The 27,707-nt window shown below is 47.2% G+C and overlaps 1 protein-coding gene across 1 annotated transcript; it reads left to right on the top strand.

Annotated features, from left to right (window-relative positions):
* Positions 1–1,115: 1,115 nt before the first annotated feature.
* On the top strand, positions 1,116–27,707 carry LOC141418501 (uncharacterized). The gene is given in 4 exon segments (XM_074059281.1): positions 1,116–1,161; positions 20,591–21,113; positions 22,455–22,586; positions 27,560–27,707. Coding segments are annotated over 4 exon segments (849 nt in total).

Below are 27,707 nucleotides of genomic sequence, written 5' to 3' on the forward strand. Positions count from 1 at the left end.
GGGTACAGGGGTCATACCCCCTTCTGTTTATCTCTATACCAACTATACCAACTGTATGTCCCTGTTCCCAATCTGGGGCTTTAGTACAGTAAAATTTACAGGGTTACAGGTGCCAAGGGTACAGTCAGGGGTAGTTGTCCCCTTGCAAAGGAGAGCTGAGTGTTCTGCCATCTGCCAGGTAGCCCATATTAGGAAAACGCCGCACATCGCACACAAAGGAGGCTCACGAGAGGTATCTCATGTCCAAAAGTTTAATAAGCAGGCTGGCTGGCTGAGAAAAAATGGCGCAGCAGCTTCTCTCAGTGGATCTGGCCTTAAGTAGCATTTGGGAGAAAGCAAGGGCTAGGGACAGGCAAAGGGAGGTGGCAGGAGATAAAGAACAGTGGGGCTTTGTTCTGCAAGGGATGAGATCAGCTGCAGCTCAGGCTGCAGAATGGTGGCAAGGGGCAGTTCTTATCATTCCCCCATTTTTTGTTTCTTAAAGAGAGAGAGGGAGAGGAAAAAGTTTGAGTATTGGGGCACAGTTTGATCCTCTGGCTGCTTCTGGCTGGCGGGGGGCAGCGCATGTTCTCAGGTGGGGTCCTTAGGGTTTGGTGTCTTCATAGGGGTTAGCGTGGGGGTCCCCTTGGTGGCCCTGGAGAGGTTGATATCCTTAGAGAAGGAGTTGATTGAATCTTTGGTTGGTGCCTGCAGATATGTGATCTAGTAAAAAATTTTGTGATGTTTTCATAATGTAGGGGAGAAAGCTCAGGAGGATAAAGACAACAATAAGGGGCTCTAGGAAAGGCAGTGGCCAAGAGAGCAGAGGGGATTGAGTCCAGTCTAGGACAGGGAAGTTTTTACTCCTTCGAAGTTGGATTTCTTTGCTTAAGCGAGACAGGGTATCAATATTTTGTTCCACTAGGCCTGACTCATAAATGTAGTAACAAACATTCCTCTTGGAAGAAAAGGCAAGTGCCTCCTTTCTCAGCGGTTACGAGATCTAGGGCCCTGCGGTTTTGTAAGGCAACCTGAGCTAATGAGGTAAGTTGTCGTTGAAGGGAGCCTAGAGAAACCCAGGTTGATTCAAGAGTGACCTGTAGGTGCTCCTCGAAATCTTTTGCAGAGATGACAGTATGGCCCAGGGCTCCACCTGCAAACCCAGTGGCAGCGATGGAGGAGGTCAGGCTAATCCTGACCATAATGGTCAGGAAGGCGGCTCATGGTTGCCAGGGTTAGAGCTCTGGCCAGGGTGATTAGTTCAGCTTTTTGGGAAGTTGTGCCTAAAGGGAGAGGGCATGCCTCGATGACAGGAGAATTAGAGACAATAGCATATCCTGCCTTTTGTTGTCCAGCGTGAATGAAGGAGCTGCCATCAATAAACCAAGTAGAGTCAGCCTGGAGAAGAGCACCCTCTTGTATGTGATCTGGGCAAGGGAGGAACTTTTCCAAGGGTTTTGGGGCAGGAATGAATCAGGGGTCTTGAGGAGAGAGGAAGAAGAGTAGCCGGGTTAAGCAGAGAACATGAAACGAAAGATAGTGTGGGGTCCTTAACCAAGGCCACCTGGAGGGACAGATATGAGAGGGGGGCATGAAGTGAAGTCCCTTATATGGAAGGAGTTCCAAGAGGCTATGGGGGGAGTAAGCAGTAAGGGGGGACCCAAAGGTAAGTTTTTTGCTTTCCTGGATCAAGAGAGAGGCGGCTGCCAGGGCCCTAAGGCATGGGGCCCATCCCCTGGTTATGGGGTCTAACTGTTTGGAGAGGTATGCTACTGGAGCAAAGGAGGGCCCTATGTTGTGTCCTAAAACTCCTAGGGCAAACCTTTGCCTTATAGAGGCATAAAGGAAAAAAGGACAAGTGAGGTCCGGCAGGCGAAGCGCCAGGGCTTGTAACAGGGCTTGTAAGAGAGACTTGGAATGGCCTGACATAGGCCGAGAGGTGTCCAGGGGCTCTTGAATGGGACCCTTGGATGCCTCATATAGAGGTTTGGCCATTAGACTGAAGTTGGGCACCCAGGCTCTGAGATAGCCAGCCAGGCCGAGGAAGGAGAGAATTTCAGCCTTGGTGGTGGGGGCAGGGAGAGAGGCTAATAAGGCCTTACGATCTATGGTGATAGCCTTATGATTAGGGGAGATAGGCCCAGGTAAGTTACCTGGATGAGAGACAGTTGAGCCTTGTTAGGGGACACCCGGTATCCCTTTTTTTCCCAGAAAATTAAGTAGGAGGGCAGTGTGTTGTTGGCTGTCCTCAAGTGAGGGGCTGCAGAGCAGGGGATCATCTACATACTGGAGGAGTTTACTCGGGGAGAGATGGAAGGTAAGGAGGTCCCTAGCCAGAGCATGGCCAAAGAGGTGGGGACTGTCCTGGAACCCCTGAGGTAGAACAGTCCAAGTCAATTGTTGGGAAGTATGAGAATCTGGATCAGTCCAGGTGAAGGCAAAGAGGTTTTGGGACCGTGGGTGGACAGGGATAGTGAAGAAAACATCTTTTAGGTCCAGAACTGTTAAATGGGTGGTGGTACCTGGGATGAGAGACAAGAGAGTGTAGGGGTTGGGTACCACCAGGTGTATAGGAGTCACTGCTGCATTGATTAAGCAGAGGTCCTGCACCAGCTGGTAAAACCCATTGGGCTTTTTAATAGGCAGAATAGGAGTGTTATAGGGGGAGTGGGTTGGGCGAAGCAGGCCCTTAGCAAGAAGCTCTGTGATGGTAGGCTTTAATCCCTGTAGGTGGATTAGAGAGATGTGATATTGAAGTTGGTTTGGGAAAACAGAGGGGTCCTTGAGTAATAACAATTGGTTCATGATGTGTAGTGATTGCAGGGTTTTGGAGGTCCCACACAATGGGGTCAACCAGTGTAGCGGGTAAGGGCAAGGGGTCAGGAAGGGCTTGTGGAAGCAGGGCACCAATAATGGCAAGGAGGGGCTGTGAAGATGGAGACAAGGGGTTAATGGGTTGCGGCTTAAGAGGGAGTGGGTGTAAGGTGAGAGTGGCCTGGAATTTTGACAAAATGTCCCTTCCCAAGAGTGGGGTGGGGCAATTAGGGAGGACTAGGAAAGAGTGAGTAAAAAGTGTATCTCCCAGTATGCAGGTTAAAGGAAAAGTCATTAAGGACTGGGTAGGAGTTCCCTCCACCCCAACTATGGAGGTTAAAGAAGGCTTGGTAAGTTCCCAGAACTCCAGCAAGGCAGAAAAAGTGGTGCTGGTGTCTACGAAGAGAGAGATAGGCCTACCTTCGATAAGGGTCATTACCCTGGGCTCCCGTGGAGTTATGGTTGTCAGGCCTGGGAGTCCTGGGCTCCGTCAGTCATCAGCCTCAGTTGCCAGTCCTAGAAGATCAGTTAGGGAGGAGGGACAGTTGGGGGCCTTAGACCCTCTGCCTTGAGGGGTAGAGGGGCAGTCCATTGCCCAGTGGTCCTCCTGTTTCCATTTAGGACATGGCCCCAGTGGGCAGCATGGTTTAGGACATGCATGTGCCCAGTGTCCCTCAAGACCACACTGAAAACATGGGCCGGGAGGTGTTCAGGATTTTCCCTGGCCTTGTGAGTTGGAAGCTGAGGAGTTTTGTCGAAGGGCTTGGGCCAACATCTGGTTTTATCTCTCCTCTCCTTATCAGCCCTTTGCTGTTCTTCTTGGTAATTATAGACCTTGAAAGCCACATTTAGAATTTCAGCCTGAGGAGTCTGAGGACCATTTTCCAGCCTTTTAAGTTTTTTTCTTATACCTGGGGCTGACTAGGAGATAAAGTGGGTCATAAGGATAATTGTCCCATCCTTAGTTTCAGGGTCAAACTTTGTGTGGTGTTGTAGCACTTCTGTGAGTTGGGACAAGAAACTGGCTGGATTTTCTTTTTCCTCTTATTGAATTTCCCTGAGTTTATCAAAATTAACAACCTTTTGGGCAGCCCTCTTTAACCCTGCCACTAGGCAGGTGACCATCTGGTCTCTGGAAGTTATGTCATTAGTTTGATAGTCCCAATGAGGTTCTGACTCTGGAACCACCAATGTTCCCATGGGGTGGGCAGGGATGGTGCGGTGAATCTCATCTGCTTGTGTCTTAGCCGTGTTCCAGACCCTTCGTCTCTCCTCTGGGAGGAGGGTTGAGGAGAGGATGGTATAAATGTCATGCCAGGTGAGGCTATAAGATTGGGCCAAATATTGAAATTCTTTAATATAAGAGTCAGGGTTAGTGGTGAAGGAACCAAGGCATTTTTCAATTTGAGACAGGTCTGTGAGAGAAAAAGGAACATGAACTCGCATGATATCCCTTGGCGCCAGTCACCTGTCGGAGGGGGTACAGGGAAACTGGCTGGCTAGGGGGTCCGTGAGAGCGAGCATGTGGGGGACTCAGGGGATCCAGTCATTCTGAGTTGGTAGGAGGGCAGGGGGAAGGGGAAGTGGAGGGAGGAGCGGAGGAAGGGATGGAAGGAGGGGTGGGGGAAGCAGTGGAAGGAGCGGAGGAAGGAGGGGCAGAGGCCAATGATTGAACAATGGCAGCCTGTGTCTGATAGGTTAGAGGCTCATCAGCAGGATCGAAAGAAGGGAAAGCATTGGAGTCAGGGAGAGTAGTTGGGGTCTTTGTAGCCAGAAGGACCTGGGCAGGGGAACAAGGGGTACAGAGAGAAGGTTTAGAGCGGAGGTAAGAGAAGGCCTGGACATAGGGAATCTCCTTCCACTTTCCAGTGTGTTCGCAGAAGTTATAGAGATCCCTGAGAATGTTAGGGTCAAGCGTGCCATTAAGTGGCCATTTTGAGTCATTGTTCAATTAGTATTGTGGCCAAGCCTGATTGGAAAGAAAAATGATTTTTGGGCTTTGAGATCAGCCATAAGGGCTTGAGTTGGCCAGTAGGCAGCCCAGAGGAGTGTCTGAGGGAATTTTGGAAGGTCCAGTCCCCATGGTGAGACCTGGTCCGAGGAAGAATATGGTGGGCGTCCCCAAGATATTGCTTTCCTGGATGAAACAGAGGATCTCAAGGGAACGTCTTCACCGAGAGAATTGTCCATGCCCTAGGAACCCAGTTCCTGGGGGGAATGAGCCAGAACCTAGTACTAGGATTTTGACCAACCGAGAGAGAGAGAACCACGACTCACAGCACCAGGGAACTCACCAAGGGAGGACCAAGGAAATCAACCAGTGGTGGGCGAGTAATGGGAGCGCACTGGTCTTGAGGAGGGTCCCTGTGAGCGAGTGTGGTGATGGCGGCACTAGTCTGGGGTCAGGGGTCCTGGCAAGGCAGATCAGATCCCAGTAAGTTTATCCAGCTTAAGGAAGGCAGCTCCCACCTACATGGCCTTGGCGGGCTGGGATAATCCCCCGGCTAGGCACCCCTATATAGGGGATGTCTGCCTTGTGGCCAAAGTAGGCTTGGTAGCACAATATACATCAGTCAAGGGTAGTTGTCCCCTTGCAAAGAAGAGCTGAGTGTTTTGCCATCTGCCAGGTAGCCCATGTTAGGAAAACACCACACATCACACACAAAGGAGGCTCACGAGGGGTATCTCATGTCCAAAAGTTTAATAAGCAGGCTGGCTGGCTGAGAAAAAATGGTGCAGCTGCTTCTCTCAGTGGGTCTGGCCTTAAGTAGCATTTGGGAGAAAGCAAGGGCTAGGGGTGGGCAAAGGGAGGTGGTAGGAGATAAAGGACAGTGGGGCTTTGTTCTGCAAGGGATGAGACCAGCTGCAGCTCAGGCTGCAGAATGGTGGCAAGGGGCAGTTCTTATCAGCCCATGAAACACAACTCCAGTAAGCACAATAATGTCAGCCCGCACCACTACAGGACCCACCATCCTGGTACATATACTTATCATTTGACATGTAAGCTCTTTCCCAGGCTAGGCCTCCACATCCCCCCCATCCTGGCCTATGGCCTCACATACATCAAAAAACACTGACACTGGCTTATTAGGGTTGAACACCTGAGTATGGTTAATAAGGTTCCTAATTCCACCCCCCCCCCCATAGCACCATCGAATCTTTGGACCTCCAACCATTGCTCCTAAGGGCAGTGGGTGGGGTTGAAGCAGATATGCTGATACCATGGGAACACACCAAATAGACGGTATGGTTGTGGGTGTGTGACCTTATAACAGTGTCTACACAGGAGCAGAAAGTATGAAAAAGCAAAGTCCTGGTGACATTTCCTTCCCAAGTAGTATGTATGCATAAATCACAGTTTTGAGGTTTGGGGATCCCTGAACAAAGTTTAACTAGAGGATAACATAGAACAGACCCATCCTTTACGAGAGGCAGGCGATTCCTCTCCTCATTCTTCCACCATGCTTAGATTAGTCAGCTTCTGGAATGACTAAAGCAAGGTTATTTTCTAGCTGCCTGGAGGTAACTGGGCACTCTGGAGGGTCCTGCCAAGAAAGGACATGGACATTCTGGAGGGTGATCTTGCACAGTGAGTTTGGGACAGGGATGCATTCCCACTGAGAGAGGCTGGTTTTACTTGGCTGTGGTGGATCCAGGAAGTGATTTCTGCTAACTTAACTGTGGTGAGGGTAGACAAAATAACAATAAAAGGGCTCCTCCAATGGGGTTTTAACAGTTGTACATTCCATTCTTTCACCCAGATAGCATCCCCTGGCTTGTAAGGGTGTGTAGAGGTTGTCAGGCTAATGGGAACTCTCTCCTGGACCCAGTCATTGATTTTTGAGAAAGTCAACCCAAGGTCTCAAGGTGAGATCACCTATTTCCCTTCTTATACCCTTGATTAAAGGGGGTGGGTGTCCATAAAAGACTACAAAGGGTTAAGTCCCTGTGCGCTTCATGGAACTAGACCTGATCCTTAGTAATGCTTTAGGTAGTAACTGATCCCACTGTAGATAGTTTTCCCAGCTGTAATTTTCTTGACATAGTTTTCCCAGCTATAATTTTAGGGTCCTATTTATACATTCCACTTTTCCTGAACTTTGGGAGCGGTAGGCCGTATGCCATTACCAGGTGATTCCTAAGCCCTTAGCTACCAGCTGCACCACCTCGGCCACAAAGGCTGGCACAGTAGACACAGGTATCCCAAACCAAGGGCTGATCTCCTTTAGCAGGCATCTGGTCACCTCCCGGGCCTTCTCAGTCCACATGGGGAAGGCTTCTACCCATCCTGGAAAGGTACAGGCAAACACCAATAGATACTTGCGTCCTTGAGCTTGTGGCATTTCAGTGAAGTCCCTGATCAAATTTTCAAGAGGAGCTCCACCCGTGCTCTGCACCTGGGGTGGCATCCTTGGCCCTTGCTGGGGATTGTTTTTGGCACACAAGCTACATCTTTCACATACTGCCTTACTTATGCTGGAGAAGTGCTGGGCTAGGGTGGTCTCAAGGGTTGTTCGCCCTGAATGGGTTCCTTCATGGAATTGCTTGACAAATGTGGGAGCCAGTGACTCAGGGATGGCGATGTAACCATCAGCAAACTTTTACCATCTGTCCGGTAGAAAGCTTCCCTTCTCAGTTCTGAACCAGGCCTGTTCTTGTGGTGTGTCCCATGGGTCCCATTCAGCTAAGGGACATGGGGACAAGACAGCTGTCTGGACAGTTGGGGACAGTTCCCCCAAGAGGGCTGCCTGTTTGGCCTCTCTGTCAGCTCTTCAGTTTCCTCAAGCAATTATTGCATTTCCTTTTTGGTGCCCTTGGCAGTGTATAACTGCCACCCATTTAGGGTCCCATACAGCCTCTAGCAGTTGAAGGATCTCTTGCCCATACTTGAAACTTTTTCCTCCCAAGTTAATGAGTCCTCTTTCTTTATATAAAGCCCCACGGACATAAATAGTTGTGAAGGCATATTTAGAATCAGTGTAGATGTTTACCCGCACTCCTGCAGTGTAAGGGTGACAAGTTCAGCCTTTTGTGCAGAAGTTCCAACCGGCAGTGGATGGACTTCAATGACTGAGTCCAGAATTACCACCGCATATCTGGCAAAGCACGTGCTGTACTGGACAAAGCTGCTGCCATCTGTGAAATATTCAATGTCTGGATGGCCAATGGGCTAGTTGGTTAGATCTGGCCAGCTTGAGAAAGCTTCATCCATGACCTCTAAGCATGTCATGACAAATGTCATGCTTAGGCCTCCTCATGTTCTGGGAGGCCTGAGTTAACAGGCAATAGGATGGCTGGGTTGAGAGTCTTAACAATCTCCAGCTGGATGTGTGAGTTTTCACATAGTATACTCTGGTATTTGACCATCCAAGAGTTGGTCAGTCAATAATTTCCCTTATACTCCGTGAGAGTCAAGATGGAGTGGGGAACCTGGACAGTGAGTTCTTTCCCTAGGGTGAGCTTGTTTACTTCTGCCATTAGGACAGCAGTGGCTGTCAGGGGCATGCAGGCAAGGCAGCCAGCCTTGGAAATAGCATCGAGTTGTTTTGACAAGTAAGCCATCAGACAATGCCAGGAGCCTAGTAGCTGGATCATAACCCCAACAGTTGTCCACTTTCACTCATGGACATACAAAAAAAAGGGCTTTGTCACATCTGGCAGGCCTAGGGCAGGGACATTTGTGAGTGCCCTCTTGATTTCTCTAAAGGCTTCCCCTTGTTCCTCTCCCCATACCAAGGGTTCCTGCTCTCCCCTTGTTGTGGCTTAATAGAGGAGCTTAGCCAAGAGAGAGGTGTCAGGGATTCAGATTCAACAGAAACCTGTGGCTCCCCAAAACTCTCTTGATTTGCTGGAGGGTCTTGGGGGCCGGAATGGAACAGACAGCTTGATTCCTCTCAGGGCCGAGCCTGCATTGCCCCTGATAAGTGAAAGCCAAGGTATTTGACTGTGTATTGGCAAATTTGGGCTTTCTTCCAAGAAACTTTTACCCTGCCTCCCATAAAAGAGAGGAGAGTCCCTTCCATACAGTCCTTCTGAGTTGGTCTGGCCAGCAGGAGGTCATCCATGTACTGGAGGAGTGTGCAGCCATGCTGGTAGGCTGAGAAAGCTTTGGGGTTGGATGCCAAGGCAGTTCCTGAAGATAGTGGGAAAGTTTTTGAAACTTTGCTGCAGCCAAGTCCAGGTTAGTTGCCCCTTTTTTCCAGTATTGTAACTTTCCCACTGGAAGGCAAAAATAGGCCGGCTCTATGGGGCTAGGTGGATGCAGAAAAATGTGTCCTTAAGATCTAGGCAGATAGAAAACTTTGTCTCAGCTGGGACAATGCCTGAGAGTGTGTAGGGATTCAGGACCAAGGGGTACAGAGTGACAGTTGCTGAATATACCACCTGGAGGTCCTGAACCATCCTAAAATCTTTGGCCCCCAGATTTTGGACAGGTAAGAAGGGGGTGTTCTAGGATGACTGGCATGGTCGAAGGATCCCATACTTTAGGAGTCTGTCAAGGTGTTTTTGAATTCTGACCTGGGCCTTGCAGGGAATAAAGTACTGCTTTTGGCTGATGGATAGCTCCCAGCTTTAATTCCATCACTACTGGGGGCATGTTTTGGGCCAGCCCGGTGTGTGGGGAGGGTATCTTCAGCCCATACATCTGGAAACTTGCTCAGGAATCTCAGGAAGGCTTCCCTCAGGGGCACAGAGCCACTGTTCCTCTTCTTGCGAGACAGTGAGAGTCTTTGCCTCAGTTCCTCTCAGTTTTAAGGCTGCCATGGCATCAGAATCAAAGGTTATTTGTGCTCTCAGTTTGCATAATAGGTCCTTGCCCATCAGAGCCACAGGGCAATCAGGGAGATAGAGGAATTCATGCCTTACTTCATGGCTCCCAAGGCTGCATTGTCTGGATACTAAGAAGGGCGGTGGGCCTGGTTCCCTGTAGCTGGATAATAGTTGTATGCTTTTGTGAGAGGAGGCCCACTGGCTGGGTCACATTTGAGTGTTCTGTGCCTGTGTCCACCATGAGGTCAACGGGATGGCTCCTTATCCTCATTTGGACCATAGGCTCCTGGGGGCCTAGTAAAATGGAGCCTGGTCTGTCCTATTCCTCCTCATAGCCTTCCAGGCCTACTAGACCGACAATGTTTTCCTCCCAGGGGCTGGCTCCCCTTGACTCAGCCTCTGCCCCTGGTCTGGGAAGCCTCCTTGGAGTCCCTGGCCTGTTGGGGACATTCATTCTTCCAGTGCCGGTCCTGGTGACAGCAGGCACATTGATCTCACCCTAGTTCCTTCCTGGGGCAGAGGCGTCCTGGGGGCATTGGTCGCTGTCTGCTGTGGTTGCCTCTGCCTCTGCTTGGACCAGACCATTGGGGCCCACCTCACCATTCAACAAGGGCTGCAGCAAGGAGGTCCACTTTCGTTTTCATTTTCCGTTGGCCTCCCATTTTGCCTCCTGATCTTGATTGACAAAAACCTTCATGGCCACCTCCAAGAGCTGGCTGGCATTCATTATAGCAAATTCCTCCAGTTTCTGCAATTTTTGCCTTATGTCCCCTTGGGCCTGGCCAACAAAAGCTGCGTTAATCATCCACTGGCTTTCAGTGGCTTCTGGGTCAAAAAGGGTGTGTACAAATGGAAGGCCTCACATAGACACTGGGACATGAAACTGGCTGGGACTCTTGTCTAGTCCTTGGAGGGCTTCTGATGTTTTGTGCATCCATGACCTTTTCCCCTCCTTCTTTCATGCCTCCCAATAATGCCTCCTGACATCATTCCAATCCCTGGCAGGGACCCCCTCATTAGGGTCCCAGTGGGGGTCCTCCTCAGGGAACTGAGCCTGAGAATAGGCTTGGGCATTTAAAGTGCCTGTGGGGGCATGATCTTTCAGCCACTCTAGAGCTGCCAACATTATATGGCATCACTCTTCAGTGCAGAATAGAGTAGTCAGAAGAAGCTGTCGGCAGTCTGCCCATGTGTTTAGGGGTTTGGATGATGGACTGTATGAAATCAATCAATGCCTGAGGTTTTTCCATGAAGGAGGGAATATAATGTTTCCAGTTTAGGAGGTCTGTGGTGGTAAAGGGTTGATAGAGGTCGCCCTCCATGTATTTGTGCTGGTCATAATACTCTGGGCGTCAGAACTCCCTCAGGGGCATCTGCAGGGTGGTGGGAGTCTGAGGAGGGGAGGGGTCCTCATGGGGATTAGTTGGATGCCCCCTACTGACTGGGGGATTTGGGGTGAGAACTGGCAGACTTGAAGTGGGTATGAGGGCCATAGGACTAGGGGAGGTCAGGAAGTTGAGGCCCCAGAAACCTCCAGGCCAGATTTTACAGGTGTGACTGTTCCTTGAGTGTCCCTTTCCAACCCTGAAGGTGAGGGTGTGGAACTGGGTGCTGGTGGCAGCAATAGATAAAGCAGCAGATAGGGTGGTGGCATTTTTTCAGGCTCCTCAGCCAGTACAGGCTTCTTTGATTTCTCCCTACACCTGGAAATTGCAGCTGCCCTTAGCTACCATGATCCTACAGGTTTCTTCCAGACAAGGGCTTAGCCATGTGGGCCAGCTGAGTATTGCATCTTGCCAGCAATCAATGTAGGAAAACCGATCTGGGTGTTCAGACTTCTCTACAATTACCCTACAAACTTCATTGACTATAGTTTTGTCTATGGACTCCCTACACCAAAAGTGGACCAATCTAATTCTCAAACGGTCCTTAGCTTGTTAGGAATTAACTTGAGTCCATAGTCTCCATTCAATCCCTTTTAAAAATTTTTAAGCATATACTCCAAGGAGGGTGCCACTCATTTTCTCCTGTTACAAGATGTCAAGACAGACATGGAGGGGTAGGGGTTTTGGAAGAGTTGTAAGGGGTCCTCTTCTCCAACACACAGGGAAGAACAGTATCCACCCCTTTTCAGTGACCTGGATGCGGTCACCCAGCCAGGAATTGCACCTACATAGGGTCCTCACCTGCTTTGTAGCCAAGCTACATCTCTCTCTCTCTCTCTCTCTCTCTCTCTCACACACACACACACACACACACACACACATACTTCACCCCACTCCCTTAACCTGACAGATATGGTTTCACCCCAGATAGGGCTACTTGGGTGTGTCTGGGAGACGATCAGTCTCCCTTTCTGCATCCCAAAGGGAGGCTTATTATTTGAACCTGGGTTCTTACCAGTCTGATGGGCAGGGCTTCCAGTTGGTTCCCAAGCCTTCTCCAGGTTCCTTTGTGCAACCAAGACTCGCTTCCCAGTGTGCCTAGGGAAGCGACTCCCTCTGTCAGATCAATAGGTCCACTGGCACATGGCGGGGATGGCTCTCCCTATAAGCTGGGGATGCTGAGTACCAGTGACAAGGAGGTGAAAGACACCATCTCCAAATCCTGGACGGAGCCCCGAGAAATGTTGCAGGATATTCAAGCAGGGAAACAAGACACCAAGGCTTTTTGGGAAGCAATGTTTATTAGCATGCCAGCAGCGACTCAGCAGATTCACATCCAAAGGCTGAGCCCCAAGAACAAAGGGGCCTTGCCTCATATACTCTTGTAAGCAGGTTACAGAAGTGAGAAGCAAAGTTTAAATCATATATGGTTACTTGTAATTTCATTGGCTACTTCATCCTCAGGTCTACTGACCGTTTTCCGTTCAGGTTCTTTAAGTTTCCATTTCCTACCATGTCTTCCCCCCCTCCCCACTATAATTTCTCAGTTATGCGTTTTCAGCAAGCAAACTTGAGGGAGAGATAATGTTTTTAACTGGCAAAAAGAGAAACTTGCTTACTATAAATCACGGCTGCCCCAAGTCCATTGTTTCTGCTCTATACACAACTCACTGTGCCTACCATCCATCTGGGCACCTTCATGTTGTCTTTGGGGAACTAAGAGGCAAAAGGAGCCAATGCTTACATGCTCATGCTGCTTGCTAGGCCATGGACAATGAAGGTTTTTGTCTCTGACAGGAATCTTTGCTTTTTTGCCACTATCTGAAACAATAACATGACAGGGGTTTAGCTCAAGCGGTAGTGCACTTGCCTAACAAGCAGAGGCCCTGAGTTCAAAACCCAGTACCTCAAAAACAAACAAAAAACCAGTAACATTAATTTATTAACTTGTAAGTAGGGTAACTTCAAATTCCAGACCCAACAGCAGGTACTGTTTCCCTCTAACAGAGGAGGAAACAGGCTCAGTGATATTAACTAACTTGCTCAAGACCACATACCTGGTAATCTGAGGGCCAGGATTCCAAGTCAGGTCTGACTCCAAAGCCAGCTGCTGCCTGACCTACTATTCCACTAAACATGCCCTTGAAGGTAACTGATCCATCCTATATACCTTAGTTTTCCCACTTAAACGCTCTTGTAACTTAGTTTTCATGTCTTATAGTCTCTGGGGTTCTTGGTGCCTCCTGTGGTTCCTTCCAGGGTGTCCATGGTGTCCATGGTGGATGTGCAAGAATTCCTTCCCAGTATTTATTTTTCCAAATTCCAAGAACAGTCAATCACGAAATTGGAGACTGAAAGGAAAATGGAGAGAGAGAGAGAGAGAGAGAGAGAGAGAAAGAGGGAAAGAGAGAGAGAGAGAGAGAGAGAGAGAGAGAATCTGTGACCTCTATAAACAGCAGGTCTTTATTAGGGAGAGGAGACCTGAGAGGGACCCTCAGCATCAGAGTAACACTCGGAGAGGGCAAGGGCAGCCTCTCTTACAGGCTGGGCTTTAAAGCATCTTGTGGTGGGAAAGGGAGGTTGGAGGGGGATGGGCATTAGAAAAATGACTGCGAAGGGGGAGGAGGAAGGTGCTGGACATTATTGGGAAGGTCATTGGGCTGGGCAGCCAGCCATGCGTGCTGTTTTTCTCTGGCTCTTTTATCAAAGATAGCCATGTTTGCATTGTTTTAGTGTTTCTCAATATTCCAGCATTCCAGGCTGCTTATTTTATATATATATATAATAAAAATAAATATTATACACACACACACATACACACATATATACATCTGATAAAGGGCATCGCCGGTCTTCTTTCTACTTCCTGGCCAGGGACGATGTGGGGGGTTGTCAAGCCTGGAGAGTTTGTAGAAGCATGATGGTGTTAAACTGCTCCCCTGAGGTAGCCCGAGAAATGGCAGTAATACGCTCCTGTAAAAATCTTTGGAGGATATTAATACAACATGGTAGAAACATTAAAGCCAGACAAACAAGGATGAGAGGAACAGCCAACGGAATGAGCCATGGGTACGAGGAGGAAAGGAAATCAGTAGACTGTGAGGATGTTAGCTATTGTGCCCTATCTAAATTGTTTTATTCCATCTCTAACTATGCCAGATTTATTGGTAAAGAAACAGCAATCCTCCCCTAACAAGAGGCATAGCCTGCTTTTTTCAGCTGTGAGGAGATTTAATCCTCTCCTGTTTTGTAGGACCACTGCTGCTAATGAGTCGCTCTGATCTTGGATTGCAGAAATCTGTAGGCAGTGTTATTAAGGCTTTCTTTTAGAGCTGTGGATAGTTTTTGGAATTGGCTGATTGACACCCCTATTCCAGCCAATCCCGGTTAAGAGGCCCAGTCTCACTACTAGGGGGTGAGGCCGGTATCTCTTTTTGTACGTATAAAACTGACAACTGGGACAGGAATGATTTCTGAGTTGATAAGTAGGAGACGGGGAATCAGAAAAACAAGGGTACAAACTCTGGTCTGGTTACTAGGTAGACATGTGTATGCATGAGACCCACACAGAAAGAAGATTCCTGGGGAGGGGGAAAGACATCCATTAATTTGAAAGAGAGGAGGGGTTCTAGCCCGTCTGCATTTTGTTCTCTTTTGTATGAACAAAAGGAAATGGAGAGGGAGACTGTTAAAAGAGGTTGTAAGAGAGGGGAAGAAGCACTAGTGGGTATGAGGGCTTCCATGATAAGTCAGTGGGTTGGTGGATAGAGGAACCGCCAGGCGTGAGTGTGAATATCAGTTTGCAGTTACTTTTGGAGAAGGGTTTTGGGTAGAGTCCTGGTATGGTAAAGACTAGCATGGCATTGGGGTGGAGTCTCCCATTACAAAAGTCTGACGTGCCTGTAGTGAAGTCACCCTGGGGGGAGGGGATGAGAAGTAGCTAAATGAAATTTCATTATCCTTTTTCTATCTACCTATCTATCAAAAGGCAGGAATGTTGAGGTTAACAATGAGGACAGCCATGTTAGGACCAGACCCCCTTCCCCCTTGTAGGTGGCTTACTGGAAACTCCCCACCAGACCCCAAAGACTAACAAAGGGACAGTTATTAACCTTTCTCTTCCCGGATGGGTGCCACGGACAGTTGGGCAGACAGTAACCTAACTACAACTTATTTTTCTTGGTTGCCCAGCAACAGTATTTGTTTATGACCTTTTTAGTACTTTTTTATTAGCCCCCTATATCTAGCCCAAGGTTGTGAGAGGCAGTGGGCTCTAGCTCTCTTGTTAGTAGTGGGGAAAGCTTTGATCCATCCTGTTAAGGTGTCAATGAAAACTAGAAAATATCTGATGCCGTTAATGGGGGCATATTAGTAAAATCCACTTGCCAGTCTGACTTGTGTAAGTGACCTCTTGCCTGATGGGTGGGAAAGGGGGCGGGATTTTTGATAGGGGGTTAGTTTCGGAGCATATGTTGTAAGAGGATGAGATTTCCTTTAGTGTTTTGTGGAAGTTAGGATTAGGAGCAATATAAGTTTTAATAAAGTGGAGTAAAGATAGAGGGTTAGAGTGGAAGACTTGATGGAGGGCAGTTAGTATGGGTTTAATTTGTTGTTCTGGTAGAGCAAGGGTATTATTAAGAAATCAGTATCCTTTGTGCAGGCTAGCGCCTGAGTTTTTAATAGTTTTATCTCTTTTGGTGTGTAACTAGAGTGAATTGGTAGAATGGCCTGTGGGGGGCGGGGGGACATTTGTTGGGCTGCCTGTTTAGCTGTGGTGTCTCTCAACTTTTGCATATTCTGCTCTAGCTGAGAGGTAGTGGAGGCCTTTGTAGAGCTGCTGTCTATAAACCATGTGGGGGCATCGGGTATGGGGGTGTCTAGGATGTGATGAAAGGTTGTAAGTGAATCATCAAGTACCTCAAAACAGTCATGACCTGGGGACTATGGGTTAGGTGGGAGTTTTGAGGGTGAGAGGGTAGCAGGGTTAATTGCTGATATCGTCTGAAAGATCAGGTTGTAAGAGAAAGGAGTGTAAGATCTGAACATGAGATGGGGAGATGGAGTTAAGAGCTTTGTGGCTAATTAAGTCTTGAATGTTGTGAGATGACCAGACTGTCATAGCTAAGTTGAAAGTTATTCTTTGAGCTTCTGGTATTAAGAGAGCTGCTGTGGCCAATACTTTTAGGCAGGCTGGCCAGCCCTGTAAATGGGGTCTAGTTGTTTTGAGAGGTAGGCTATAGGAGCTATTGAATCTCCTGCACTTTGGGCCATCAGGCCCAAAGCTTGGCCTTTGTCTGATTGTAGGTATAGATGAATAATTTTGTTAGGGTTTGGGATGGAGAGTGCAGGTGCCCTTGATAAAGCTTGTTTGAGAAGATTAAAGGGGGTCAGAAGGGCCCTGGGGAAAGGTAAAGGCTCATCTGGGTCCCCTCTAGTAGCCTTATATGGTGGTTTGGCTATTATTGAATAATTAGGAATCCAGATTCTAAAGTACCCAGTGAGTCCTAGAACAGAAAGGATGTCTCTTTTTGTCTTAGGGGAAGGAATTTGGAATATGGTGGATTTTCTGTTTTGAGGTATTCAACGATATCCTGGAGTTAATAAAAGTCCCATGAATGAGACTGAAGTTGAGATAAGTTGGACCTTATTTTTTGATACCCAAAATTCCCAGTGTGTTAATAAATTAAGAATAATGGTGTGGGTTTTACATAAGGATTTTGAGGGATACATAGAAGGAGGTCACCTACATATTGGATGAGCTTGGCTTGGGAAAAGATTGAGGGAACTGAGATCTTGCTGTAGAGGTTGGCCAAAAAGGTGAAGGGAGTCTCTGAATCCCTGGAGGAGAACTGTCCAGGTTAATGGTTGGGTGTGATGGGTAATGGGATCTGTCCATGTGAAGCCAAATAAGGGTTGGGAGGAGGGATGCAAGGGGATCATAAAGAAGGCATCCTTGAGATCCAGGACTGAAAAGAAAGACATTTGGGGAGGAATCTGGGAGAGAAGAGTATACGGGTTAGGGACCACAGGATGAAAGGGTTAATGGCAGTATTGATGCTGCTGCTCATGGAGTTTGTCAGCATGTTGTTCTTCTGCCTTCCATATTCTTACCTTTTCATCCTCTGTGAAAGTGTCATTAATAATGTTACAAATGTCACACCATGTGAGGGCATAGGCCCGAGTAAGATGGAGAAATTCCTTACGGTATCTTGTTGGATTGCCTGAAAAGGAACCCAATCATTGTTTGATTTGGGAGATATCTAGCATAGAAAAAGGGACACTTGACTCTGACTGTTTCTTCCACTCCTGCACCTGTCACAGGGGGAGAATGACGGCTGGAGGGAGATGTGTAGATGTGGATAGTTGCAGGAGTGTGGGAGCATGTGTTCAGGATCGGGTGTGAGGAGGAGACAAAGGGAAGTGGCTGCAATTGAGGAAGGGTTTTCTAGTGAAGGAGGGGGGAGTCTTACAGAGAGGAGAGGGGCTTGGAGGAGTTGGGTTGGGAGAGGGGGGACTGATAATGAGGGGATTCATCGGTGGGACCTGGATCAAAAGTTGATGGGAGGGAATTGGGAGCAGGAGCTGAGGGGGAGGGGTGAGAATCAACAAGGACTTGGAGGGGGCTGCAGTTTGCACAAAGGGAAGGCCAGGACTTGAGATAAAAGAAAGCCTGAAGACAGGGGGCCTCTTGCCACTTGCCATTTCTCACAATAAAATTGTCAGGATCTCAGAGAATACTGGGATCAGAAGTGCCGAATTTAGGCCATTTTGAAGTTATCTAATCTATATTGTGGACAAATATGTGTGGAAAAATGGATGAGGTTTGTTTTAAATCACCCTTTAGGCCCAATTTTGTGAGGTTATGTAGGAGACACCCCAGGGGTGTCTTTTAAAGTGGGTATTGCCATGCTGGGGTTAGGAAGCTTTCTTAGGGCGTCCCTGGAGAAAGCTTACAAAACTGGAAAAACACCTTGGGCAGTAGGTAGACTTCTCTAACCTATGTAGCCAGGGGCCAGACTTGCTGGAGAGTAAGAGGGAGGGAGATAGGAAAAGGGAAGCTGAGAATGGCTGGAGTCAGACACACCAAGGCACCACAGAGTGCCAGATGGAGAGGCCAGGTCTTAACTGCCATCCCTGTAGAAATCAGAGCAGGTGTTGAGTGTGCGGGTGGCCTTGAGAAGGGCCCTGCAGAAGGTCGAAGAGGAACAGGAAGTTAGGGGTTTATGTATGACCAAAGGTCAGGCCCCAGAGCACTGTGGCTATTAGGTAGAAAAAGCTAACTAACAGTAACTTTTGGGCTGAAGTCCAATCAGAAGGGGCAGTTGCCCCAACCCTATGCCCAAAAGAACGGTCAGTATGATGGGGAGGCTTAGCAGAAAGTACAATAGTGATAGAGTCACACAGAAGATACTGAGGAGGGAAAGAAGGGAGAGAAAGAGATTTGGAGAGAGGTCAGGTGGTTTGGGGATGGAGGTGGGCACCGGCCGTGTCCCTCTCAGGAACTTAGGCACCTCTTGGCCCTAGTGCATCCCTGTAAGCCCCAGATCGGAGACCCCATGGGGGTGCACCATTGACCATATGAAGATTGCCATGGAATCTCCTCAGCCCAAGAAGGGCATTCCTCCCCCCCCAAAAAAAAACCAAAATGAAACTCTCTCCCAGTTTCAGTACCAAATGAAAGGAAAATGAAGAAGGGGAGAGAGAGAGAGAGAGAGAGAGAGAGAGAATCTGCAACCTCTATAAGCAGCGGGTCTTTATTAGGGAGAGGAGACCTGAGAGAGACCCTTGGCAATCAGAGTAACACTCTTGAGATGGGTGAGTGTTGTAGGAAGAATAATGGACCAGCAAGAACGAGAACAGGACTCAAACCCAGGTGGTTGGAGGAAAGGAAGATTTGTTACGCCAGTAAGCCAGCACCTGGATCTCTCCAAAGATGGCACTGGCCCTTTAGCTCAGGGCTGTTGGGTTTTTATGTCTCAGAATGCTGAAGCAAGCAAGTGGGAAGGACAAAAGCAGACGTGGCAGTTAGCCTCTCGCTGGGAGATGGAAACACATCACACTAGTACATCTGTGGAGGGACATCCACTGTTTCTTTTGGAATGGTCTGAAACAGGGCCAGCCTGGGGGAGGGGGTTTTACTTGCCTTTAGATCTTTCCCCTGGGTTTCTTTATCAAGAGCCTCTCTTACAGGCGGGGGGCGGGGGGCTTAAGCATCCTGTGGTGGGAAAGGGAGGTTGGAGGGGGATGGGCAGGTACTGGACATTATTGGGAAGGTCATTGGGCTGGGCAGCCAGCCATACGTGCTGTTTTTCTCTGGCTCTTTTATCAAAGATAGCCATGTTTGCATTGTTTTAGTGTTTCTCAATATTCCAGCAGAGCTGGAGCGGGGTGCTGGTGGCTCACACCTGTAATTCTATCTACTCAGGAGGCAGAGATCAGGAGGATTGAGGTTCAAAGCCAGCCCAGGCAAATAGTTCAAGAGACCCTATCTTGAAAAAAACCCATCACAAAAAAAGGGCTGATGGAGTGACTCAAGGTGTAGGCCCTGAGTTCAAACCCCAGTGCTGCAAAAAAAAAAAAAAAGAAATTGGGAAAATATGGGCTGGGGTGTGGCTCAAGTGGTAAAGCAACTGCCCAGGAAGAACAAATCCAGTACCAGTCGAGCTCAGTGTTTCTCCTTGACAGGATTGTCAGGGCCCATCCCCAATTTTATCTCTTGGGTGGAAAGAGAGGTGAAGAAAGCTTGAATCCCGGAAGCCTGGGATCCAGAGGGTGAGAGCCCAACAGCCGTTGGCACAGGCAAGGGAAAGGTAGCAGTACTTCCTTTCAAAACCAACTCGTGCCTGCAACTCGGATCCTCAGTGCACACCTCCCCCACCAAAGTCCCTCCTGTCTCCCTGCACCTGACCAGAACGTTTCTTAGCTCATTGCAAAACGACCCCATAGCCGAGCGCCAGTGGTCACGCCTGTAATCCTAGCCACTCAGAAGACAGAGACCCTCTTGCCAAAAAAAATCACAAAAAAAGGACTGGTGGAGTGGCTCAAGATGTAGACCCTGAGTTCAAGCCCTAGTATTGCAACAACAACAAAAAAAAGCCCGTTAGAACAGCTTAATTGAGACTTAGAGACACAAGCAATCATATTGGAAAACCCCAGTTTTATGCAAAATAGAGTTCTAGCTTTCCAGGAAGTCAAGGAGTGTGAGATAAAATGAAGACAAATGCTATACTTAGGTATATTAATTGTGTGTATCACAGTGTGGTAGAAATGTTAAAATGAAGGCAATATGCTTTTTTCTGGAGCCATCCTGTCACAATAAGTGTTAGTTCCCAGGTCTTCCCATGGATCTGAAAAGGTTCATGACTGGAAGCTCCACAGGGCTGCGACCATCCCTGTCTTCAATGCCTGACACAACAGGTGTTAAATATTGTGGACTCTTCTCATTATCTCCAGTGTTGAGAGCTGTCCTGTGTTAACTTCCAGATATGGAATTTGCCTTTACTCCACGCTAGTTTTCAGGGCTTTGTGAGGCCCTGTTGAGCCATGCTCCCAGGGGGCCATACACTCGCCCACTTATGCTATCTTCCAGGACATGGTCTAGAACATTCTGCTGTTTCAGGTTTTATCTTTCCCTGTCTCAGGATCCAAGGATGGAAATGAGGAGAAAGAAGGGTTGAAGAAGAATCCAAAACAAAAAGAGATGGAAGATGAAATGTCTCTCAGGGAGTAGTAGTCAACCAGCATGCCACCTGGCTCCTGTCCCGCCATAGGTGCCCACCCAGAGCTCTGCTGGATGCCTAGGCAGAGTCCCATCAAGCTTTGGCTCAGAGACATTCCAGCCCACAGACCACCCTACTCTTGCCCTGACTGCAGTGGCAGCTTCAGCCACCCTTCCCTTCTAGCCAGCCACCAGCAGGTCCACACTGGGAAGCGGCCTTTCCCCTGTGGCCAATGCCAGGCCTATTTCTCTCAGCCCAAGTACCTGCTCCAGCATTGGTTCTTCCACACCAGGAAAAAGCCCTATCCATGCCCGAACTGTGGGTGTCGCTTCTGCCAGAGGAGCTCTCTGGTGATCCACAAGTGTGCTCACACTGGGGAGAAGCCCTACCCATGTCCCAACTGCAAGAGTCGCTTCCCCTACCTCTACCTTCTGAACCCATGCAGGTGAGAAGCCCTGCCCCTGCGCAAACTGTGTCCCTTGCTTCACCTTCTCCCCACTGCTGCTTAGTCATTAGCACGTCCACTCCTACTGCTGGATTTTCTGGTGCAGACAGTGTGGCAAAGGCTTCAAGGCAAGTATGCACTGGAGCATCAGTGAGTCCATTGCTACTGCTGCCAGAGGCCAACGAAGCCGCAGGCTACCTTGGGGCTTTCAGAGCACATCACTGTTTGGGGAGACCAGGACCCTCCAGTTCACTTTTGGTACTTTCCAGATATATTTCAGGAGTGTGAGTAACAGGTTGATGAGTTTTTCCTAAAAAGGAAGAGGCAGGTCTATTAATGGAGGGATAAGGAAGGAAACATTTAACGGAAAGAAAGTTCTGTGATAGAAAGAAGCGAAGTGGGGCACAGAGAAGGTCTGGGCTAGATAGGAGTTCAACTGCTAACTAGCTGCAAAGCTGTATTATCAATATAAGAATATTTGTAAACAGTAAGGGTACTAAGCATTAGGGATAAAACCCTTTTTATTTTTTAAATTTTATCGCTTTTTACATTTACTTAATGAGTATACATTATTGAGGCCACCCCCACCTCCTGCCTCCGGGCAGAACCTGTTCCACCCTCTTGTTCTCCGAAAACCTTTCTTTAAATATATTTATAGATAAAGGCAGGTTTTTCTGGGCACTGGTGGCTCACGCCTCTAACCTAGCCGCTCAGGAGGCAGAGATCAGAAGAATCACAGTTCGAAGCCAGCCTGGGCAAATAGTTCACAAGCCCCTATCTCAAAAAAACCCATCACTGTCTTCCACAGTGTTGGTTGGGATAAACTATAAATTCTTTTGGCAGCCTTGAGTGTTCTCAGGTGTGCCGTCTAAGGAGGACTCGGGTCATCTGGAGGTGTTTGAGGCGGTCAGTGTGTGTTCAAGTTTTCCTATGGCAGGGTTGGAGAATAGGTCAAAGGGTGGGCTTAGAGGAGGGCCCTGGGGCTGGTGGAGTGGTAAGAGTGCCTGCCTAGCAAATGTGAGGTCCTGAATTCAAACCCCAGTGCTTAAAAAAAATTTTAAAAAAAGTTCTGAAAACTACAAAGTTGCCTGAGGGCTGAATCCATTTTGGGGGGGCTCCTGCTCACAGAGCCCTTATTTTAAGGCCCAATTAGGGTTAATTCATTGCAAACCATTCACCTAATTGGCTTTTCTTTCTGGATTATTCTTTGCCTTTGAGTGCTCTGCTTTCTTTCTCACTCCTCAGAGATAGGGTCACTTAGATGCCATAGCCTATGAAAGGAGCCCACATCCATCCTAGATGGGTCAGAACAGAGGACACATTGTAAGTCTGTCCCCACAGGGGCAGTGTCCTAGGATTCTGTCGATTAGCCAGTGCAGGTCAACCATTTGCCACAGAGACATGTCTTATCAAGCCATTGTTGGTGGTCTTTGGTCTTGACCTAGGGGTGGCCATAAAGGACGATGGCCTCAGGTGAGTAACTCTCCTACCCCATGCTCACTCTGCAAGAGTGCACAAAAATGTGAAAGTTAATGCACTTCAGGACTGAGTTCTCTCTTCATTGTTTGAATTAGTGATTATAATGTCCTTTTCTTCCCTAGATATTTGCATGTTCCCTGGATTTCACATCTTTTGAGTAAAGATGGGTTCTTGGGCTACAATAACTGGAAATACAATGCTGGGAATTTTTTTTTTTAAGAAAGAGTAAAGTATTTGTGATTAGAGTATAAATCAAGGCATAGTCTCTCCAGTCTAATTTTTACTGTAATGTCCATATGTGTCCACAATTAAGCTGCCTTTTGGACCCATTTACATCTGGACTTTTGAAGGAATAAACAGGTGGGTGGGTACCTAGCATGACTGCATGCTAGAACTGGTGCTAGGTGGCCCAAATCTGTCTGAACAAACACTGCTTCTCTGAACCCCAGAGTCCCAAAGGTGATTACCATTGGGAACTGAGTGTTACATTTTACTTCACCACATTGCCTCTCCTCAACTGGCAGACCTTGATTCCAGGCCCAATTTAGTTTCCACAACTGTATGGCAATAAGTCTGTCATTGAACATTTCTGAGCTTTAGCTATTTCATTTGTAAAATGAGGCTAATGGCAACTTCACAGGGTTACCTGAGAGAAAATAAGGTAGGTATAAAGACCTAGTATGTTTTTATACTTTGAAGAGCAAATGGCTAGGCTCCTCCTAACAACATTTTAAAGCATGCAAGTTTTCAAACATTCAAGAGTTGAGAGAATTTTACAGTAAGCATGCCCATCACCTAGATCTGCGATTAACATTTTCATGTTTGCTTTGCACGTCAACCATCTTTCCATCCCTCTGTCCATTCGTGTTAGCCATCCTACTTTAATGTACTGCAAAGTTACTTGCAGAGGCCATCATATCTCACTCCTCCACACTTACACCACAGAGCCAAGAGTCTTGAATAAGGTAGACCATGTGCCTAGCATGCTTCAGGCCCTGTGTTCAATCCCCAGAGCCTCCACCCTTCCCCCAAAAATGTATTGGCCAAAACATCTACAATTCAATGAGCAACAAACCAATTTGAAAGCAAGAGCGTCTTTGTATTTTTATAGTGAATACCAGGGAAAAAAACAACCTGATGTCAGCTATGATGGAACAGTTTTAGTCTTACTTGAAATTTTGCTTCAGTCTCATTAGGTAATGGTCAAGTTAATTAACTCCATCTTAAGTCTCCATTCTTTCTGCAGAGATGGGATTTATAACCTGGTACCTAATGAATCTAAAGTATTTTTTGGTCCAGCTAAAGTGCTATATAGCATCTAATTAGTTCCCATTGATTCTCTGTTTAAAAGGAGACTCATGCCAAGATTAGCACGAGTAGCATGATAATTTTAGCAATCAAGAAGCTGAGGCAGAAGGATTATAAATTTGAGGTCAGCCTGGAATACATAATGAGATTCTGTCTCAAAAAACAGGGCCAGGCCTCCTTGTATACACCCATAATCCTAACTACTCAGGAGGTAGGGAAAGGATCAAGGTTCAAAGCCAGCCCAGGCAAAAAGTTAGCAAGACCCTGTCTCAACACAACAAGCCAGCAGTGGTGGTATGCCTCTTTAAGCCCAGCTTTGAGAAAGGCATAGGTAGGAGGATTGCAGTCCAAGGCCAGACAGGGAAAAAGTGAGACTTTCTCTGAAAAATAACTAAGGCCAAAAAAATGCAGAGGGTGTGACTCAAGTGGCAGAGTGCCTGCTTAGTAAGTGGGAGGCACTGACTTCAAACTCCAGAACCACCAGAAAAAAAACCCCGAGACTAGCCAGATATGGTGACACATCTGTGATCCTGGCTACCAGGTAGCCATAGATAGGAGGATCAAGATCCAAGGCCGGCCCTGGGCAAAAACTAGCAGTTTTTGGAAATAACTGGGCAATAACTAAGGCAGGCTGAGGTGTGGTACAATTGGGTACAGTACCTGCCTAGCACGTAAGGCCCTCAGTTCAAACTCCAGTACTGCCAAAAAAAAAAAAAAAAAATCAAATTTATAATTAAAAAAAAATCAATGCAGCAAAACAACAGTTAAAAGTATTTTGACTTGGTTTGGGGAGATGAAAAAGTTCTAGAGAAGGATGGTGGTGATGGTTGCACAACAGTGTGAATGTACTTAATGCCTTGAACTATACATTTTAAAATAGCTAAGCCTGGTATGGTGACACATGCCTGTAATTCTACCTATGGGGGAAACACATGTAGGAAGATCACAGCCCAAGCCTGGGCTGGGCAGAAAAGTATGAGACCCTATCTAAAAAAATAACTAAAGCAAAAAGGGTTGGGGGTGTGACTCAAGTGGTAGAGTGCCCAGCACTGCAAAAAATACAGTGGTTAAGTTAGTTTTTGTTTTTTGTTTTTTTTTTTTAGTACCAGGGATCAAACCCAGGACCTTATGCATGCTAGGCAAATACTTAACCACTGAGCTGCATCCCCAGCCTCAGTGGTAAGTTTTGTTATGTATATATTACCATAATTTTCATTTTATGTTTTCAGTGGGACTGGAGTTTGAACTCAGACCTTCACTCTTGCAAAGCAAGTACTCTTACCACTTCAGCCACTCCTCTAGTTCATTTTTCTCTGGTTATTTTGGATATGGGGGTTTCACGACCTATTTGCATGGGCTGGCCTCAAATCACCATCCTCCTGATCTCAGCTCCTAAACAGCTAGAATTATAGGTGTGAGCCACTAGCACCCGACTTACCATAATTTTTTAAAAAAGAGAAGTGAAATTCAAATATATGGTACATTAGTGATGACACTTGAAAACATGTTATGTGACATAAGCTAGATGCAGAGGAAATCACCATATGATATCATTTTTATGAGATATCTAGAATAATCAAATGGATTAGAGGTTTCCAGGAACTGTGGGTGTGTGGAGAAGCTCATGAAAACATTTTGGAAATTTATAGTGATGATTGCACAACATTGTGAAAGTAATAAATGCCACTGAATTGTAAACTTAAATGTGGTTAAGATGGCAAGATTCTTAAGTATGTATTTTATCACAATTTGAAAAATAGTGTAATAAACTAAACCCACTAAGCTCTACACTTTAAATGGGAGATATGTATAGGAAGTCAATTGTATCTCAAAAGAGTTGTTAAACTGGACATCAGTGGCTCACGCCTGTAATCTTAGCTACTTGGGAGGCAGACATCAGGAGAATGGAGATTTGAGGCCAGCCCAGGAAAACAGTTTGCAAGACCATATCTCAAATACCCAACACAAAAAAAGGCTGGAGGAGTGGCTCAAGTGGGAGAGTGCCTGCATAGTAAGTGTGGAGGTCCTAAATTCAAACCCCAGTATCACCAAAATAAGTGATAAATAAATAAAGGTGTTAAACTGGGTTGGGACCTGGCCTAAGCAGTATAGCGCCTGTCCAGCCAGTATGAAGCCCTGAGTTCAAACTCCAGTACTACCAAAAAACAAAAAAGCAAAGCTGTTAAACAAGAAAAAAATTGCACACAAAATGTTCAAAGCAGCACTAATCATAATAGCCAAAACATGGTATATTAGGTTTTTTGCTGTGATAAAATACCCAAGAAAGTCAACTTAAAGGAGGAAAGATTTATTTTGGCTCACGGTTTCAGAGGTTTCAGCCCATGGTGGGCTGGCTCCATCACTTTGGACCTGAGGCAAGGCAGAACATCATGGTGGCAGAGGAGGCTGCTCACCCCGTAGGGGCCCAGAAGCAGAGGAAGAGAGTGTGAGGCTGCAGTATCAGGCTTGCCCCTTCTAGGCCCCACCTCCTAGTTTCCACCACCACTCACTAATGTCATCAGATTGTGAGCCATAAATGGATTAGTCCACTAATTAGGTCAGAGTCCTAATGATCCAGTCACTTTCAATAGCGCCACTGATTTGGGACCAAGCCTGCAACACATGAGCCTTTTGGGAGACACTTCATATTGCAACAGGTAGAAACAACCCAGATGTCCGTCAACTGATGAATCAAAGGAAATGTGGTATATACACACAGTGATATATTACTCAGCTATTAAAAAGAATGAGGTATTTTATTGATAATGCTACATTGTTGAAAATCAAGAACAGTATGCCAAGTAACAGCAGGAATCCCTAAAAGGCCACCTGCTGTATGATTCAATTTATATGAGATACCCAGGAAAGGGAAGTCCAGAGAGACAGAAAACAGATTTGTCATTTTTCAAGGGCTGGAGGAAGGGGAGAATGTGAGTGTTGCTTAATGGGTAGGGGTTTTCCTAATGGGATGAAAATAGTGGTAGTAGCTGCACATTGTGAAGGTAGAAAGTCCCCTGAATAGCAGGACTTGAAATTAGAGCTGGGGATGTGGCTCAAGAGGTAGAGCATCTGCCTAGCAAGCTGAAGGCCCTAAATTCAAACCCTAGTCCCGCCCTCACCCCCCCCCAAAAAAAAGCCAAATGGGCTGAAGGTGTGCCTCAGCAAAGAGCTAAGTTAAAACCCCAGTACAACAAACAAACAAAACCCGTGTGTTTGTATGTACACTATAACTCAATAATAAAAAGGGAGAGTACAGGGTATTGGACCTTTTCATTATAAGACGTCTTGCTTTTTAATATGCGTTAATGCATTTGGCAAAAATTAGAGTGCAATTAAAATTTCCATCCTCACTTAGCCTGCAGCTTCAGTCAGGGGACTGAGCGAGGGGAGCTTCGGCTGCGCAGCTCTACACCTGGATTCTCCTTCAGCAGCTGTACCCAGGTGTGTCATAGTGTGTGAGTCTTCCCGGCTGGGACCGAATTCCAGAACCCGTCACCGGGAAGAATGGTGGGAGGCGGTCGAGAACACAATCCCGGGTACCGTAGATGTCAATCCTCCCGGTGCACCAGTCGGTCAACAGAGGACTCAAGACCGCGAATCTTTCAAATGCCCCACCAGCCCGGAGCCAATCACGGCACAACTTTTTCCTGTGGTTACAGCCACTCATCGGCCGCTATAAATCGAGGTCGAAGAGAGGTCTGCGAAGCTACGGGCGCGTCCATCTTTCTTGAAGGCAAGAAGGTTTTCCGCGACTTCCCAGACAGTTCCGTTCCACCAAAAATAAAACCAAAACCCAAGTACTCCTAA

The sequence above is a fragment of the Castor canadensis genome, chromosome 17 (genome assembly GCF_047511655.1).
Source record: "Castor canadensis chromosome 17, mCasCan1.hap1v2, whole genome shotgun sequence".
In the NCBI taxonomy this organism is placed as follows: domain Eukaryota; kingdom Metazoa; phylum Chordata; class Mammalia; order Rodentia; family Castoridae; genus Castor; species Castor canadensis.